This window comes from Melanostigma gelatinosum (genome assembly GCF_949748355.1).
Source record: "Melanostigma gelatinosum genome assembly, chromosome: 14".
Classification (NCBI taxonomy): Eukaryota; Metazoa; Chordata; class Actinopteri; order Perciformes; family Zoarcidae; genus Melanostigma; species Melanostigma gelatinosum.
In genome coordinates, this window is record NC_136647.1 from 21,545,796 (window position 1) to 21,560,182 (window position 14,387).

Sequence of the window (14,387 nt, forward strand, 5' to 3'; positions counted from 1 at the left end):
GCATAATGCACTGCATTATTTTCAGTATCACTGTTTGTATTCAAAAGTGCTATATGAATTAAAGCAGTTTAAACATGAAAAGAAAAATAATTGCCCTATTTACTTATTCACCAAAATATGTTTTAATTATACAAACATGTTATTTGCAGAACATCCAAATTACACTTGAGCTACGGTAAGTATATACAGTGTATACAGTATGTAATATCCTTGTTTTTTAAACTGTAGACCTCACTTTATTTAGTGTTGTGTCGGCTGTATGCATAGCCTATATTTCTGGTGTCCTTGGAACATTATATTTCTCCATACAGTCAAAAATAAATGGATAAGTTGCACACATACATGAAACAATTTGTCAAAACATTGAAGGACCATTATTTCATCTGACACATGTAGGAAAAAGTTTAAAAAATACATAATATATATATATTTTTTTTTTAAACTTACATATACATATATATATATATATATATATATATATATATATATATCTGAAGCGTTCAGACTAATCGCATGGGCTTCATCTGTGAGAATCACAACAAACAGTTTATACTTCATAAACGGTATGAAGAATGGGAAAGTGTTTCTAACTTGACACAGGTAACGTTAGCTACGTAAACCATTGTAGTTCATTTAGAAGTGCATATTCCAGCAACTCAGATGGTTTTGTCCTCATATTAACTATATGTAAGACTCCTTATATCTCTCGTTTCATCACATAAACGGCATTCATATGAAACTTTATTCCGTAGATCGTACAACGTTGTAGTGTTCACAATACATACTAGAGAAAATAAAGCGGTGTAAGAAAGAAACTACAACTCCCATTGTGCCTTGAGCCTCAGTCGCGTAGGTGTTTCCGGTGTCTTATAACATTTTACTTCCTTCCACACAGACCGACACGAACAAATCGAGAAAGAAGACGTCGCCAACTTTTAAATGCCGTCGTCAACGGTTGCGTTTTGAGCTCATTTACTCGTTTAATTTCCATCATAAAATGCAAGGCGCGTGGCGTGGTGGTGTCTGAGAATTGAAGAATTGTTGACAAACGCAGACCGTAACGTGTAGGCCTCCGAAGAAAGTTTGGTCGAGGGCCTGTAAACAACATGTCCTCCGCCTCGCAGCCTTCCTCCAGACGGCAATGGTGCTACCTCTGTGATCTGCCCAAAATGCCCTGGGCCATGCTGTGGGAGTTCAGTGAGGCCGTGTGCCGGGGATGTGTCAACTACGACGGGGCAGACAGAATAGAGCTCCTCATCGAAACGGCTAGGCAACTGAAGAGCACGCACGGAGTTTTAGACGGCCGGTCCCCCGGTCCTCAGCAGGGCAAACCCAGCTCGTCCGGGCCTCTTGAAGCAGGGCGGCAGCATGGAGAGCGTATGGATAGGGGGAGGGGTGAGTATGGGATGTCTTCTCGCCTACCCAATGGCCTGCACAGAGCTGAAGATGTGGCCCTGTCAGAGGGCAGCAGACAGAGCCCAAACACACGTCGGGCTATAGTTGGGGCAGTTCCTAGTCTCCATGGCACCATATCCCATGCATTGATAGCTCAGGGGTTAGTAGCAGCCCCTCATGGGCTTTTAGCCCCCTTGTCAGGCTCCAGGACAGGGGCCACGCCAATTGCTGTCTCAGCTGGCCCCATAATGGGCGACACTGGGAGAAGACAGGTTGTGTCCCTGGGCGTGGGAGCTAGCACCTCTGCTCTGGTGGGTATAGATCCTGCTATGTGGAGGAACAATGAAGTGATGGCAGAACTGAATGAGGTGGCTCGTAGCAGGGTCGAAGGCTGGCCGAACCGTCCGAAAGCAGTCCGGGACGTTCTCGTAGCTTTGAGCAGCTGCGTGCCCTTTAACGTGCGCTTCAGGAAAGACCACAATCTGATGGGCCGCGTTCTAGCCTTTGACACCAGCACAACGCCGGAGTTTGAGCTGAAGGTGTTTGTGGAGTACCCCGCCGGCTCTGGGATGATCTTCTCGGGAGTCCCGGACCTGGTCAGGCAGATGTTCCGCGACTCAGCCAAAGATGCAGGTAAAGCGGTTAACTCTGGGCTACGCTATGTGGAATACGAGAAGCGGCAGGGCACGGGAGACTGGCGCGGGCTGTCTGAGCTGCTGAACGATGGTGTGCGCATGTTTAAAGAGCCCCCAATTCCAGAGGTTCTGCCCCAGCTGGATACAGGGTTGCCTATGGCAACCGCTGGACGCTCTGTACCAGCGAAGAGCACAACTCGGCGCCGCAAGGCCTCCCCGGGCTCCGAGAATGGCGAGAGCGAAGGCAGGCCTGATCACCCAGCGAGAGAGCCCTGGCCCCGAGGTGCTTACTCCGGCATGGAACCGCTTCCTGGCATGGCCGCCCCACAAGAAGGCCCGCCCCGTTTACACAGCCAGCCCTCGCCCATCTCGGCGCTCATGGGAGTTGCAGACAGCCTGAGCTCCAGCCAGATGGCTAGAGATAGCCCCGGCATGTCCACAGCCCACTCCTCCTCAGCCGGGCGCCCCACCAGTGGCAGCCCCTCCACCGCATCCACCTCAGTCTCCCAGGCAGCCTTGGGGCAGGGCTTGAGTGCGGCGGGGCAGAGCAGCAACGCCGGGGCCGGGGAGTCCACGAGCAACACTCAGGGCACTCTGCTGTGCTGCACCCTCTGCCGAGAGCGCTTGGAGGACACCCACTTTGTCCAGTGTCCCTCCGTCCCGCACCACAAGTTCTGCTTCCCCTGCACCCGGGGGTTCATCCGCAGCCAAGGTCAAGGTGGGGAGGTGTACTGCCCCAGCGGAGAGTGCTGTCCCCTGGCCGGATCCTCCGTGCCTTGGGCCTTCATGCAGGGAGAGATCTCAACCATCCTGGCCGGAGACGGAGACGTGACGGTAAAGAAGGAGAGCGACCCTTGACGTCTCCATCTTGTTGTGGTGAATGGTAAGACGATGAGAAACAAAATGTGCTTCTAACGTCTTGTATCAGTGAACACAATGGATGCAGCTGTCCTGATAGGGATGGACAACAGCTTTAACAAAACATATTTGATTTTATTGTATTGCTTATTTGGTAGGGACAGTGCACATTAATGAAGCATTCCTGTAAATGTGCCAGTTAGCCAAGAGGCTATTTTTCATTCGTGGTCCCGGGACAGATGTTAAAAGGTCACCATAAATACACTAAATATAAGATTAAAAAACTACAAATGTGTGCATCATTTCCCCATTATAAAAGAAGAGAGAATGTTAACACCAGTAGACACATCATTCAGAACAGAGGCTCATAAAACACATGCAAAGCAGATACATGAGGGATAATATTGTTAAAGAGACCAGATTATACTGCATTGTTAGACGCTTAAAAACATCCATGTCAGAAGTACAAAACACAAGCGTGCAGAGTATGTAAATCAGTCTGACAGACGGAGGAGAGCACAGCATGGACCAATGGAGACAGCAAGGTGCAGTTATGTTCTAGTGCCGACTGAGCTGGGTACCAAAGAAGCATCTCTTTTAGTGAACTGTGTATTTTAAAGATGACGACCAAAACAAAAAGTCCCCAAAAAGAAATGTAAAAAATAAGATGCCAATGAGATGATTGCAAATAAGAAACCATATCGGTGTAATCGTGGTAATGTGTCCTTTTGAAAGCAATTTTAAATTCAGTTTGGTTTAAAGACTGTAGAACAGAGTGTGGCTGATCTGCAAAGCAGGTCATCTGTCATTCTTCACGCTCCCTCAGTTACATCAGCACCAAAGGGATGTTCTCTTTGAAGCTACACAACACACAAAGGTGGAGAAAGAATATGTTTATTCAGCATGTAATCAGCATCATAATTGAGAATCTGCTGGTTTTGCACACGATCGGCCCGTTTGTTAAGTAAACATGAAACAATGGTGTCGTCTGTCGTGGTGCTAACAGAGCTCTCAGTAGTTTGATGCTCATTTAGAGATCAGATGGAGGTGGGGAAATTCACAAGATGCTCTGAAAATTCAAAGACATGATGCAATAAACAAAACCTTGTGTTTCTGCCACAGCCTCCGTTTCTCTGTCGGTACAGTATCACGAGCTAACTGCTGCACTTCATGAACACATCTCATGTTGGACCTGGGCTTTCTGCAGAGTTCACCAAATCTCAATGCAAAAGACTTTTGAGGAATTTATTGACATTTCTATCACATCGTTGTGCTCTGCAGCAACATGTTCCAATAGTTTCTAGTAATATAAGTGATTCATTAATGTGACCTGGACCCCCACATGACTGGCAGAACGTTGATGGATGAATTAACCAATTTGTTTTCTCAAAGATTGTAGTTTATAGATGCATAATATCTGTTTCTGTCTGTGGCAGCCAAGAAAAAATATTCAAGACTTTTTTTGTGCCTCTTGAGGAAACTGAATTCAGTGCTTTAATTTAAGACCTGCAGAAATAGATAGATCCCTTCTACAATCATGACTGCTCGTGCGGTTGTTGTCGTGTTTTGATAAAACGACATGCAACGACATGATAAAACGACATGCAATGCACCACGACTACATTGCATGTCCAGAGGTAAGGCTACCCTAGCAGCTAGAGCTAGCCTAACAAACATCACCGCTCTGTTAGAAAGAGAGCCCCATTGTTGCACTACTGTTTGTTTAAAATGTTACCAAATCCTGACACATTTCTCTTCTTCCCCCCCACCCCACAGTGGATCAAACACTTTGAAAGTACTTCCCTACTGTCTCGACCAGAGGTCCACTTTGGCTGCAGTTCATCATGTGTGCCTCTGAACACCAGGAGAACAGCTACACACACACACCCCGCTGATTAAAGAAGAGGGGCGCATCTGTCGGGGCCTCGGCTCACCTGCGAAGGCCGAGCTGCTTACGTCGCAACCGAATGTCGAGTCCTGAACCAAATCTCTTCCCCTCTTCTTTGTTCCTGAGCAGCGGAGGCCTCTCGGCGGGCCCCTCGTCGTCAAAGCCCAGGATAGACAGAACATGCTTGTTGTAGAAACGACAATCTATTTTGTGCTTTGTTTCTGTCAGACATGTTCTGTACAGACGGGAGGACAGCGTCATTGACAGAATCATGCAATTCTTTCTAAAAAACAAAACATATTCTGATGAATGTTCAAAATGTGGCAAAACCATCGGGTCCTTAAAGCCAAGGATTGAGAAAAAAAATTATGTAATCCCACAATATGGTCTCTTAGGTATTCTCCTCTTATTGTATGTCAAATGTGAATTTACTTTCAATATGGCTATGTAATTTCTATTTTTGATACAATACAAATTTCTATGTATTTGTTTATAGTTATAAGAAGACCAAAGATGGCTTCATGCTCAGTGTCACTCGTATTGTAGCCGTGTATGCTGTACTCACTGACCTCGGCGTCACTCACTAATTTGTTCATCTATCACAGAGGTAAGCTTGTCTTTGTCTATTTACTTTGTTTTTTGGAATAGTATGTATGGTAAGATAATTAGCAGCACAATCTTCAATGGTTAACCCACATACTCATGGGGCCTGAACAGGTCAATTCTACAATAAATTACAAAATAGTTATGAGTCATAGCCGCTTGATTCTTTCATCCTCAGAAGTGCAGCACAATGTTGAGACGACTGGCATGTTCATGAAACTTTATTTGATAAATATTTTGACAAATGTGAAAAAAACCCATCAACCCTTTAGAAAGCATATTGTCCATTCTCAATATAAAATGCACGACTCAATTAGGTACAGAGACCAGTTCACTGCACCAAACAATACATTTCCTTTATTGTAAACTACTAGAACCCGTTCTAAAGCTGACACCCGACAATAGATTGTTGATCTGTAAATGTATCATTTCTACACGAGAGAGTGGTGTAAATCCTTTTGTTTCCTGACGTGGTTAGTTATACGTTACAATAGTGAGCAGTAGTTATGAGTGACCGTCGTGTCTGACGTGGAGCACCGCGGCGGTTCAGAAGGGGCACCCGGTGTTCGCCCCAAGGGCCTCCTGGGCTGCTTTCAGGGTCTCTCGCTTCACGCATCTCCAGTAGCCAGACAGGCCGTTCTGATGCTGCACCTGAGGGCAAGATGCTGGTTATCCCATCGGACAGCACGGAGCAACTTACACCATCTCTACCGATTGCACATTGTTTGCCATGCTTCAAATATAGCAATAACAGAATTAAAAATGATCAATTGTTGTCTGTACATCCAAAGGGGATAAGAAACAAATCAGTTGATTTGTTTACTTAATTAAATAACTTGTTGGCAGAATATATTTTCGGAAATATGCTAAACATTTTGTGCATAGAGTTGAAGACTCGTTGGTGAGCTTTGGAGATGCTGGTGGGTGGACCTTGTTTCCTTTCTTTATGCTAAGCTAACTGGCTACGGACTGTAGGTCCATATTTAGCATGCAGACATGAGAGTGATTTTTCCCAAAACGTCCAACTATTCCTTTTAGAAAGACGTACGTGCGGCTATAAATAGAAACGGACAGACTCACCCTCAGACCTCGCAGCACTCGGTCTTTCATCACACCCATGAACTCCTTGTGGCTCAGGCAGTTGTCTCCGTCCATATCGAACAGTTTGAACACCGTGTCCAGCACGCTCTCGGACAGATCGTGGCCTGTGGCGATCCTCACGGCTCGTTTGAACTGGGCTGCGATGAGAGGGAGGAAATAATGCCGTCACCTACTGCATAGAGCGTTCAGAGAAAACTGTCCACATTCTGATCAACAGGGAGGAGTCACCCAGTCCAACGGGACGGTTGGCTCCGGTCACCAGTTTCACGGAAAAGGCAAAATCCTCCAGGTTGTTGCTGAAGAGGCAGAATGCTTTGAACTCATCAAATGTGATACTCTGCAAGACAAAAGTTTCACTTCACCCGTGTGCTACACTGAATGACCTTTTCGCAGCATTTTTGTGAGGGGACGTGCTTTATTAACCTGGCCGGCAGGGATCCTCCTCCTGATGTTTTGCCAGTAGATTTCGTTGTCTTCTTCGTTGGTGTAGTGGAGCAGCCACTCGGCGAAGTCCTCTCTTCGCATGGTGTCCATACCTCTGGAGAACTGCAGGAACTCCATCTCCTGAACTTCAGCCTGCAGGTCCTCCATGAACCTGGGGAGCAGAGAAGGTTTACTGTGACGCTTTGAGAGCCAGCAGTCCTGCTGAGGCTGGTCACTGAAGAGGCTACAGGTAAGAAATATGTGGCAGTCTTCACAGTGAAGTCTACTTTTTTGTCTCGATTGACTTAACTGTAAATTCAAATTTCATATAAAAGGTAAATGATCTTTTCTGCATCAGTTTACTGTTTCTGTTCTGTGGCGATCGCAAAGTTTGCTCTTATTTAAGACACCAAACCTCGGACATGTTAGTCTTTTGTAAGTGTAAAATACCGTAAGATACAGTAATGCTGGACAGCGTGCAACATTAAACCAACATGTTTACTACTGTAACAGACACTAAGTTCACTGCAACATTTTAAGAGTCCATAAAAGAACATTTGTCTCCGCGGCTGTGTATCCGACGTGTGTCATAGCGATGGTGAAGTGGTTGGCGACCGTGCTGTGATGCTGCTCGCCCTGCAAACACGCGGAGCGTTGATTGAGTAGCTGCACGGTTGGTAATGAGCATTGCAACCCGAGCTGCTGATATGACGCGTCTGTCGTTGGAGGACTGAGCGTGTGATTCAGAATGAAGTGTCGAGAGGCCAGAACTCAGCACTGAAGCTCGGTGATGATTGAGACAAAGCAATTGTAAAATATTGGAATACAAAGGTCAATTCAATTAAAAGTAGTGGTGACAGGATTGTTGCTGAAACTATTTACAACCAAAAGGTTTAATGTAAAATGTTCTTTGATTTCATCACCAGATCCAACTTTTGCTCAAATTTATCTTGACTTAAATTAAAAAAAAAAAAAACTCTTTCTAAAAGATGTCCTCTGACATTTGTCCTAAGTGTCCGTAATGCTCTTCATTACAAAAGTGTGCAGTATGTTCACTACTTTGGAAATAAAGAAGGAATATTACACCACATTTTGCAGGATTCTAGCCACAGATCTGACCGTAACATCTAAAATACAGACTTGTACACACTTTGTGATCACTGACAGCAGCATGTGTGTGTGTGTGTGTGTGTGTGTGTGTGTGTGTGGGTGAGACATTTCCTCACCTGCAGAACTCCTGATACTGCAACTTGTTTTGTCCTCTCTTGCCGAAGAAGTAGGCCTGCAGAGTAGTGTTGGCGCTTCCCCCTTCCTCCGCTGGTTTCTGGAAACATCCGGGGAATGTACGACACAAAGCTTTGTTGCTATGACAACTGACAACACTCTGCATTTGCGATGCTTAAAAGTGGCTCAAATCAAGCTTCCTTTGAAGGGAACGTGAACAACCTACCTCTGTGCTGTCCTTGGGGACTCTCATCTTACTTTTCCCAATGATATTCTTCAGCTTCAGATGAAGAACAAAGAGTATTTTACTGATAGAACCAGAGACATAACCTACATCTACGTCACACACAGCAGACACGCCGTGCACCTCTCCTCTTTTACTCAATGCTTTGGGCTTGTTCACAGCATGAGAATACGACACAAGGTGCACAGCGTGCCAACATGCAGTCTACTGGCCCGGTCCTGATCGGGGCTCAGCGGAAAGAGAACAAGTCTGGTTGGAACAGACACAAAAATGTCAAGTGGCTTTAAATAAATGGACTAAACTGAGGCGCTGACTCAGGCTGAAGAAATGCAAACACACGACCAGTGGAAAAAGTGGCTCGCAGTGCGGCTCTCCCTCACCTTCAGGTGGCACCGTGGTCCATACTTACAACCGTGGTGGCATCATTGCTTGAGGCAGCATTAAAAAGGTGGCAGACATTTTGAAATTTGAATACACACACACACACACACACACACAAACAGAATCACAATCCTCTCTGTGCAACGTGTCCTCCCATGATGACAGCGCTTTCATATGAATTCATCTGTGTTGTGTTCAGTATTACTTTAGTACACTATATGTATACATGTGGGGTCTTACCTTGAGGAATTCCTTTTGGTCCACGTGCTCGTTGCCGTCAACATCTAGCATCTTGAAAGCTATGTGAAATCCTGTGCGTGGCTCTGCAACAGTAATGCACCATCAGTTATCTGAACTGTATCTGTATATTTACCACACACACACACACACAAGAATCAACCCACTCGGTCAGTAGGGCAAAGCGGCATTTCTCTCGACACAGCCTGGAAAAAAGCGTTAAAACACAAATCAGGTCAACAGCTGCTCCGCTGACATGTGCAGGTGTGCAAAAGCGTGGACAACCAACAGAGGGGAGGGGGGGACGGGACAGTATTCTTGCAGAAGAGAAGAATGTGCACGTGCATCCATTCAGCACAGCATCACTGAGAGGTGTGTGGGGGGGGGGGGGGGGGATTTTACTCACTGGTCAGGATGGTCAGCAGGAACAGATACTCCGTGTAGGATATCAAACCTGCAAAGAAATGTACGCTGAATTATGCTCAGGAAATACGATAACCAACAAACATATTGACGCGTGTTTTGAGCCATCGACACACAAAAGACTCACCGCTGTCGCCGATGGTTCTGAACAGCTCGTTACCGGCCTGAGCTTTCGAGGCAGCCCCCAGCATGCTGTCAACTTCCTGCAGAGACGCCAACAACAAACAGGTAACAGCACAAACTGATGACTGTGTTCCACACGCGCAGTTTCAAACAAACTTATTTACACATTGTGATGGTGGAAGCATACTTTTGCTGTTAAATTTCTCTTCTGCAGCTTTCCTGCATGAGAAGAAAGAGGGAAGAGTTGTTTAGAAGAACACATTTTTTTCCCCATGCACTTTGGTTTTATACATCTGCATGTCAAGAATGAATCTCAATATCTGACTGGAATCACATCACTGGAAATGAAGTGCAACATAATTTAGTTTAATTTCTGTATCCCCAAAATGAAGCGTTTTGGGGCTAATTGGCCAATAGTATGAATGGGTCTCTGGCCCTGTATATCTGCAGGTGAACAAAAGGAAACCACAGTGTCGAAGTTAGTGTCAGATCTGTCTTCTCCTCGGTAGGACAGACTAGACTAGAACTGTCAGTCGATGGGGACTATACAAACTGACTGGACATCAGTGCAGCCTTACGGTCAACATTCTCCAACATCACAGAGAACAGGAAGTCTCTCGGGGTCATGTAGGGCTCCTGTTCGTAGACCACCGAGGCGAACTGGTCGAAACGGATCTTTCTGGCGGACGGCCGGGGAGCTGCAGCAGCTTCCTGAAACGGCACAGCAGGTGTAACAAATGAGCCTGTAAGCTACCGAACGATGAGAGTACTCGGTGGGTGACGCCTTTTCTGTAAATAATAATGTGGGTCGCTATTATTTGGGTTTATCAGCATTTTACTCAATATTCTAAACCCTCAGACATGTGAAACGAACAGTTGTCACGTAACGTTAGGTGCGCTCCAGTTGCGACCATAGGAACTCGTATTACCGTGTGTGTGTATTACTCACTTTTGGAACCTCAGCATAAACGGCGAAGGGCAGGGTCCTGTTGTTCGCATGATACTGGTAATAACAGATAACCCCAGTTCCGATAACTGACCCCAGAATACCGGGTCCGACAGCTCGGCGCAGTGCTGAACTTTTCAGAGACCGAGGGCTCCTCAAAGCGTTCCTCAAGACGGCGTTGAGCCTTCCCCAGCTGGCCATTTTTCAAGAAGCTAGCTCGCTAGTTGCGTGAACTCCTAAGGCTTCCGTAGCTGCGTACTGTACATGGGCAGTCGCGCTCCTAGTCACGTGACGCGTCAGAAAGACCATATTATGTCATTAAAATGAATAGGAATTATTATTATTAATAATAATAAAGACATCTTGAGAAAATCTATGAAAACGAGAATTAAGCAATCCAGACCAAACTCCTGGGCAAAGCTTATTAATATATATATGTTTTTAATTCTAAAAGACACAACTTCTTTCAGTGATCACATATTAAAAGATCAGTTCAGCTTTTGAAATTTTCTTTTCAAAAGCTGAACTGCTGGACAGAAGATGTGTCCTACTTCACTGTAAAGTCCAAACAAACCATAATGCTTCAGCTATGCCATGTGTGGTTACAGATCCTCTATGAATCTGAAGAAGGCCATTGAAGACTGCGCTGGGGGACACGTTCTTATGTGATGCTGCAGGCCCACTCCTTCCTGCAAAAGAGCTGCTAATTGGCATGTCGACGATTGAGACCTCCTTGGCTCTCGCTCCAAGTCCATCTAACCCGGCTGGGTCATTCCATTGTCCATGGTCCATGGTCTCACACAGAAACAAAGCAAAGATTGGATTTCCAAATGGGTTTAGCAATAATGTTATACAAAAATGGGAGCTGTTAATGCAGATTGCTTAATGTCTTCGAACTCTGCTCCTCCTGCAACAGAGGTGGATTTGGGTTTAAGTTTCTCCTGCAATTGAGATAAAGCTTTTTGTTTAAATATATGTCAGTTAGGTCACTATCCATCGCCGAATGAGGTAATACAATGGTGATTGAGCCTATGGCCAGAGATGGGCAAAGAATCAAAGATACATCAAAATGTATTTTGATACAAAATACAAAATACCCCTCAAGTAAATGTATCAAAATAAAATACAAAATACTGGTGCCAGGAAATGTAACAAAATACAATACATGTATTTTGTATTTAAAATACAGGAAATACTTTTTCTGGATTTTCCGTTTTCTCACAATTTGGTATAGCGGAGCATTGAGGTTTGGGCTATATGTATACACAAAGCTCTAGTGAAGCCCACAAAAAGGAAGAACAGTCACAGACATGTCAGTGTAACTAAGCACGTGGTTGTTGATGGTCCTTCTTGAACATCATCTTGCTGAGACATGTTGTCCACCTGGCCAACTGTAAAATGTATGAAATAATAAAACTAAGAATACTTTCATAATATGCCATAATAAACAGAATCACAAAGTTATGTCTATTTTATAATTTAAAATATTATAATTTATAAAAACATTTTCCCCATTATCTTATCTTCTCATTGCACAGCTCCTGTCTTCCTCAGTTGCTCTGCTTCCAGTGCAGCTTGTTTTAAGTAGAGCTTTTATCCAATCAGATCTCACCTCTGTGCCTCTCGGTAAGAACAGAGGCAGAGGCCTGCAGACTCTCACGTGCATCCATGTGCACTTTAAGTGAATGGGGACGATATTGTTGATTGTCACAGTGTTCAAACAATCAGATCTTTAGTTTGACATGTTGGGTGTTTTCTTTGACGTGTCAGCACTGCTAGCCGGCCTATAGCTACGTCAGCATTACGTGGAGCTCAGTTTCCATGTGCAGCTCTGCCGCGAGGTGCAGAGTGTGCTGTGATTGGTCAGTGGGCGAGCACGTGACTATCGTGAACCGAAACTTAACAGCAGAGGCTGATGGGTAGTGAATCACATCAGGTGATGCAGCTCAGCCATTCAAATATGAGCATTCTGACTGAGTGAGATGTACCACACACCATGACACAGGGGGGGCTGAGACGAGGAAAGACATTGCAGAGCAGAATGTTCTATGTTCCAGTTGTGAAAGTAAAATCCTAAAACAATTTCGGTGGGTTGCGGCTTGTCATTAAGGAATGACGGTGGATCCCACAGCCCGACCATCTGAGAACCACTGTCCTACATGAGTGCAGAGAACATTATAATTTCCTCAATTTAAACTTCTGCATTTGTCAAGTGCTCTAGTATTATTCAAATGTATTGTAAGCCTCGTACCGAGTGGGTTAATATGAAGACGTATAGTTACATCCTTAAAAACTAATAGCTGTGGCGCCATCATGTGTTTATAAGGTGGTATTTCAGCTGCAGGACAGCAGTGAAGGCCCAGGCATACAATGCACGGCCCGCCACTGGCATAACTTGTAATACAGTGCAAGATTAGATGGTCAGACGTCTCTTGATAAGGTTATCATGAACATACAAGCTCCCAATCTCCCTCTTCCTATAGCTAGCTACTAGACTGATAAGTTAACTTGCTAAACACTGGCTATGCACTAGCCTAGACAGCATGCTAGCATCATTAGCATGTTAGCATTGAGCTTTTATTATAACCATCACCATGTATATACAATAGGCTATGTAGCCAGACCCAGACATCAATTATACATCAAGCTAGTTGACATCTGTCACACTCAGATACAATATTTAACTTGACAGACAATCCGTTGAACTGGAAGATCTGAAGACTGAACTCGTGAACTGTTTTTTGATTTGTGGACAAAGTATTTTGAGTATTTTAAATACAAAATTACGCCACTCTAAAGTATTTTGTTACAAATTACGTTCGATTTTTATCGGCCCTATCAAATACAAATTACAAAATACTCAAAAGTAATTGAAATACGTATTTCAAATACAAGTAATAGAAATACTGCCCATCTCTGCCTATGGCTCACTGATGGAAAGGTCGAACAGTCTTTTTTGTTCAGGAAGATTCTTAACAGAGTGAAATGAGCCAGACGTATCTATGTGGCGGATTCACGGGCCACATAAAATGACGTGGCGGGCCGGATTCGCCTGCGGGCTGGGAGTTTGAGACCCCTGCTCTAAAGTGTCCATCACGGGCCACGCTACAAACCTACTGAGGGGACAAAAGACAATGGCAAAATTAAGGGATGAACAGATTTTATGAGGCAATACCATATTTCATATTTCCACAGACAGATATTGGCAGATGTTACTCAATTTCAATATACACACACATATGATTCAAATGTACATTCTGAAAACACATCAAGTTGTGCAGATTTTGTGCAATACCGTGTGCGTGTATGTTTTATCAGAGAGCAGACCCTGCATCGCCACCGCTGTCTTACACCGTGCACGGGGCTTTGCTTTAGTGCAAAAACAAAAAGCAGCACGAACCTTGATGCTTTTCTTGCTCAGTTAAATTATTCACGCGCCCATTCTACATTTTATTTCAAACTGCACGTACGTAGCTCGGATGAGGTTCGGCATTTTCCATCGGTCGCTGTCAGAAAGCCGTAAATACAGCATGAAAAATGTTTGCGTTGTAACAGTCACTGCATGTACAGAAGCACGCGGGACGGTTCTGAAGCATTTAGATAAGCCCTTGACATGGACACGTGTTTGGGGAAATACCAACCCTTCAGTTGATTTCCCCTGCAGTGGAGTCAGTATGAGGGCTAGTTCAGCTCTAACTTATATGAACATACACACCCTCTGATGTGTCTTTAAAACAAAAAACAATTTCATAACGAGGTTGGAAGCACCAAGGCTTTAGCATAGAGTAAGTGGGGCCCGTCGTGTGCAGCCAATGCTAATCAACGGCGCAGCTACCTTGCCGTGATGACGTTGTGTCTTTTCCTTCATGGACACGTGGGAGCTGAAGTAAAAGTCCATTGTTAGTC

At 44.7% G+C, this 14,387-nt stretch overlaps 2 protein-coding genes across 2 annotated transcripts; one reads left to right on the top strand and one right to left on the bottom strand.

Annotated features, from left to right (window-relative positions):
- Positions 1 to 896: 896 nt before the first annotated feature.
- On the top strand, positions 897 to 5,500 carry LOC306788601 (interferon regulatory factor 2-binding protein 1-like). Its single transcript, XM_079284180.1, has 2 exons — positions 897 to 2,913; positions 4,665 to 5,500. Exon 1 carries the CDS (start codon positions 1,107 to 1,109, stop codon positions 2,886 to 2,888), a length of 1,782 nt encoding a protein of 593 aa, XP_079140306.1. The 5' UTR covers positions 897 to 1,106; the 3' UTR covers positions 2,889 to 2,913; positions 4,665 to 5,500.
- An 82-nt stretch (positions 5,501 to 5,582) lies between these two features.
- Positions 5,583 to 10,710, bottom strand: micu2 (mitochondrial calcium uptake 2). The gene is made up of 12 exons (XM_079284181.1): positions 10,485 to 10,710; positions 10,114 to 10,246; positions 9,723 to 9,754; positions 9,540 to 9,615; positions 9,396 to 9,443; positions 8,993 to 9,075; positions 8,354 to 8,407; positions 8,130 to 8,227; positions 6,904 to 7,075; positions 6,709 to 6,817; positions 6,460 to 6,617; positions 5,583 to 6,030 (listed from the first exon to the last, which is right to left on the bottom strand). The coding sequence occupies exons 1-12, from the start codon at positions 10,680 to 10,682 to the stop codon at positions 5,926 to 5,928; spliced, it is 1,266 nt and encodes a 421-aa protein (XP_079140307.1). The 5' UTR covers positions 10,683 to 10,710; the 3' UTR covers positions 5,583 to 5,925.
- Positions 10,711 to 14,387: the final 3,677 nt, after the last annotated feature.

Excerpts from the sequence above, each read along its gene's own strand:
- LOC306788601 (XM_079284180.1), top strand. The coding sequence starts at position 1,107 with ATGTCCTCCGCCTCGCAGCCTTCCTCCAGACGGCAATGGTGCTACCTC.
- micu2 (XM_079284181.1), bottom strand. The coding sequence starts at position 10,682 with ATGGCCAGCTGGGGAAGGCTCAACGCCGTCTTGAGGAACGCTTTGAGG. Across the intron at positions 9,755-10,113 it reads GATGTTGGAGAATGTTGACC|GAAAGCTGCAGAAGAGAAAT; the intron begins GTAAGGCTGCAC and ends CTTCTCATGCAG. Across the intron at positions 9,076-9,395 it reads CCTGCTGACCATCCTGACCA|AGCCACGCACAGGATTTCAC; the intron begins GTGAGTAAAATC and ends TTACTGTTGCAG.